This window comes from Salvia hispanica, chromosome 2 (genome assembly GCF_023119035.1).
Source record: "Salvia hispanica cultivar TCC Black 2014 chromosome 2, UniMelb_Shisp_WGS_1.0, whole genome shotgun sequence".
NCBI classification, from domain to species: domain Eukaryota; kingdom Viridiplantae; phylum Streptophyta; class Magnoliopsida; order Lamiales; family Lamiaceae; genus Salvia; species Salvia hispanica.
The window spans coordinates 15,602,121-15,606,864 of record NC_062966.1 but is presented as its reverse complement, the minus strand read 5'-3'; the positions used below and the strand labels follow the sequence as shown (position 1 = coordinate 15,606,864).

The 4,744-nt window shown below is 33.8% G+C and overlaps 1 protein-coding gene across 1 annotated transcript; it reads left to right on the top strand.

The window, feature by feature from the left end:
* Positions 1-765: 765 nt before the first annotated feature.
* On the top strand, positions 766-1,761 carry LOC125203410. The gene has a single exon (XM_048101744.1). It carries the CDS (start codon positions 869-871, stop codon positions 1,490-1,492), a length of 624 nt encoding a protein of 207 aa, XP_047957701.1. The 5' UTR covers positions 766-868; the 3' UTR covers positions 1,493-1,761.
* The last annotated feature ends 2,983 nt before the right edge of the window (positions 1,762-4,744 follow it).

Genomic DNA, 4,744 nt, shown 5'->3' with positions numbered 1-4,744 from the left:
TTCTGAAATCATTATGTAGTAATATAAGTTATTTTTTATCGCTATATTTGTGTTATGTTTTTATTTAAATAATGAAAGGCTATCGGTGGTTTCTTGATTTGTTCATTTATTTGTATTTGTAAATTGCTATGTTTTCACGCACGTAAGTATTAAAGTTAACAAATACGTTTGTACTTTTTTTTATTAAAATGTGAAAAGTACTAAAAATCAACCTATGTTGAAATTATATTTTACGTTTTAAGCGCCAACTTTTATATAATAATGTTCACTTTTTTTTAACAAAAAATTTTAATATTTTAAAACTCATAATATAGTGAACCGTATTTTATTTATTAAACATTAAAGTTGATCATTATATATGGTTTTGTCGTTGATCATTATTTGGTAGAGATCGAAAGTTTTCTCAATGATGTGTGTTTTGTGTACAGTTTTAGTTTCACAACATATATGATTATATACGTTTTTATTTGTATAATAATTACTCTATTGTTATCAATTATACATTTCTGAGTTTATAAATTGATACAATGATACTCCATATTTATTATTCTCATTTCATAAATGTGAGCTCAAAACTCAAATTAGTCGAACAGAAAGTTAACATGTCGTGCATCGCACGGGTGTGACACTAGTATATATAATATTAAAAAAAAAGATGATATCCTAAATCAAATCTTAACAACTAACTAAGTAAATAAATTATGTAAATACTTTGAAATTGATAGCATTTCCGACCGTCCATATCTGAGATACCATAGGCCACCAAACCGACCCGCCTCAAAAATCCAATTTCTTATTTTCCCTTTCATTAATTTAGGTTGAATTCGTATTACCCCTTTTCTTTCCGACTCCATTTTCTCCCGCAACCATGAAGATGAGAAACAAAGGCAAGGTCCACCCCTTCACTTCCTCTCCCACCAACACAGAAGACAGCTTCCCTCTCCTCAAACTCCTCCCCGCCGCCATTCTCACTCTAGTATCCATTCTCTCTCTAGAAGAGCGAGAGGTCCTGGCCTACATGCTCACCAGATCCCTCCAATCAACCAACAACTCCAAGAAGCACCCTCACCCTCCCCTCTTCGACTGCGACTGCTTCCACTGCTACACCGCCTTCTGGTTCCGCTGGGACTCCTCCCCCAACCGCGAGCTCATCCACCAAGCCATCGAAGCCTTCGAGGACCACTTGAACTCCGGCGAATCTCTCCCCAAGACCAAGCGCAGGGACAAATTCGCCCGCCGCAACAAACCCCCAATTTCCTCTCCGCCGCCAAATCAACAAATTCCCATCTCCTCCGCCGCGCCACCACCGCCGCCGCTCGATGTTGATGAATTAGCCCCGGGAGTGAGTGGGGAGAAGGAGACGGAGATGGAGGACGACTGTGTGGCAGCGCCGGCGGCGAGGACGCACAAAGGTTTGGCTAGGAAAGTGTTGCCGGACGTCATGGGTATATTCAGCTCGCGTTTATGGAGTCTTTGGAGTCCGAATGTGTGAGTAAAAAATAAAATAAAATAAATTGAAATGGGAATTAGAATTTCAAGGGGGGAAAATATAGTTTTATCTTCTTTTTATTTTTATTTTCTGGTGGTAGGTTATATTCGAACTCGAATATGCAGCTCTTTTAAAATGTTTCGTGGCCCATCTCTCTCCTCTGAATTATTGCAATTTGTTTATTTTTCTTATATGTTTCCACTTTCGAATCTACTTTGTCTATTATGTATATCAGCCAGCCATTATAAATGGCATTTTCCGGTGATGAACAATTCCTCCTCTTTTTATTTATCTGCTAAAATAGAGTAATCGCATGATGATTGTTGGGTGCATTAACTTTGAAAGTGATGTGAGTTCATTATTGCTTTATAAAGTGTTAATTAATTTTTTTTTTGCTTAGTGAGTGGCTAACGATGATGAGTTGGTGAGATATTTTGTCACAGACTTATATCAATATCTAATGCATATAGTAGTTTTTTATTTGCGAATGCGATACTTTAGGATGAATGTGCCAATTGTGACCAAGACAAATTGAGTGCAGGAAAAAAAAAATAATGAATCGGATTCTTGTTGTATGTTGTAATAGTAGTAATACTAATATGTTCGATGGTGATGTGCTAAAGATGTTTAATGAATAATGCACTTGAAGTTGCTATATGGATTACATATATATGCACAATAGAGATACCGTGATGAAATTTCTGATAATATAATGTAGTACTAACAATTTAAGAGGAAAAACTAAAGTAGCTTTTATTATATACTATTAAAATGGATTAGTTTGAGTAGGTGTTGAATTATTGGTATTTTAGCTTGCCGATTGTCAAGTTTATGCGACTTTTTTCTATGCTTTGTTCGGATTCCTGTCTGCTTGGAATCACTTTGGCCAATCTTATTCCTTTTTCTTATAATTAAATAACGATCCTTAATAATAAATGATTCTATCAGTTATTTGAGTATATAAATATTTTTACTATCTGATTTAATTAAAAAGTACTCCACTAGTATTTTGAAGTCGAACTATCTATTTTTCGAGTTGGATGATAGTGGGTTGAAATTTCCTGGTAGTCTCTTGTTTTTAAAGCATATTTGTTAGGGTTCATAATTTATCTAATAATGAAATTTTATGAATAAAAATTTTCTATCTCTAGATGAGTTATCTATATTTTATTAAATATGCGCTAAAGAATATTAATACGAATTGTGATATTTATAAGTATAGGTTGTTTTTATTTGAGCATTTCATTTCATCGACTAAGATTTTTCTTAGGATCTACATTTGAGTAGAATTAATTTTTTTTAAAAAAACAATTCTTTTAGTAATCTTGTGAATTTAGTGTATGCGAATCTTATGAAGTAGTGTACTATGAAGTATGACTACCTTTTACATTCTTCATCTGATACAATTTATTCTACCTCGTCATTGCTTAACTTTTATCTGTATTTTCGGATTTGTTTTCTTGTTTAAATACTAAAACTATATGAACCAGAAGTTCTTAATATAACAATAACCATAAGTTTTATATGGTATTCGTTTTTCCTTTATTCGTTTTGATCATATAAAATTAGTTATAATTAAAACACTCCCTAACTATCAACATTTTTAAAAAAAACCAATCCAATTAAAATATACCAATAATTGATAAAATAATGTGATTTGTGGTTGTGGTGTGACCGTCTATTGGGCTGGACAAATTTTTATGGCTGTGAAAGTGTTTTTGTGGCTGTGGCGTGATTGTTGTCCACTACTGTGGACACTCTTAGTCTCTTATATCTTTTCAAAATAGTTTGCAAAATTATTATCAATGACACAGCTTAGAGCATCCCCAACGCAAGGGGCCGGGCCGCAAATCGCGAGTCCCGGCCCGGGCCATGCGTTAGACGGAGGAGAGTCACGGCCTGGGCCGGTCCTGGGGCCGCAGTTGCGTCCTGGGCCGCTTCCGGGGTCCGGCCCGGCTCAGGGTTATGCGCATCGGGACGGGCCGCAAACCCCCAAATTTTTCTTTTCATTTTTTTTTGCCTATTTATACCCATTTCTTCAACATTCTTCCACCAATTTCTCCATTTCTATCCTCTAAATTATTTCAATATTTTTTCTAGGACTTGTAATTTTTATTTTCTAGGTCTTAATAATTTTTTTTCTAGGATTTGTAATTTTCTTTTTTCGACTAAACAATGATTTGTAAAAAAAATTTCTAGGATTTGTAATTTTCTTTTTTCGACCGAACAATGAATTTTTCCGGTTTTAATTGTTCGGCGTTTTTTATTTCACGCGTAAAATAGCTTGAAGTTGTGAATAGTGCAATTTAATAGTTGTGGCCCGAGTTATGACCTGCAGGATTAGAGGAGTTGTGACATGAGACTCAAATTTAGGCGAGTGGAGGGGACTTAAACCTGGATTTGGGATGGGGTTGGGAATGCCTATTTACAACAATTAATTCAAAGAAAAGGGAATTCACATATTGACATAGCAATTAAAATCTCGAAAAGTGAAAGCCTCCAAAATAATGTGTTTCTGATTCAAATGAATGGGCAGCAGATAAAATGAAATGGTCCCATCACTTCTGCAACCAAATTTACATTATGGTTGCAACAATAATTTTATACACAGTGTAACTGTGCTTTTTAAGCCTTTAATTTGTTATGTTTGTACTTTCTGGGCGCCAATCATTATTAAGTATTTCATGCTTATCTATCCATCGATCCTTAGACTTATTTGCAATTAAATTTTTATATTTTACTTAGAACTACTCTAGACTGGGTGATGGGAGTAATAACTATAGTATAGTAAAAAGGGGACACTTTATCATAAAATATAATTAAACCGTCAGGGAAAAATTCATGTGTGAAGAGTGAAGACTGAATGCAGATGAATAGTGATCAATGAAAATACAAATTGGTCGTTACAATTAAATAAATTATCAAATATTAGTACTGTATATTCTTTTTATCTGCACAGATTATGATTGTTTGAATAATTTTTTGTGGTAGTTAAAGATTTTTGTCAAAACTATTAGTTTGAAATTTTTTATTTAAACTCGATTTTGGTCAACTCTTCATAATTGAAGATTAGGACTAATTCAGAAAAGTAAACCAACAACGATTTAGCTAGTTGTAATTAAGGGGGTATGATTTAATTAATAAACTAACATAAAAAGGGAATGTTTATGCATGCAAGAAACTGCAGGATTGATTAACCACTTTTTGAACATTACTCCATTAGGTGAAATGAAATTTTAATTCTAGCTCCAAAAA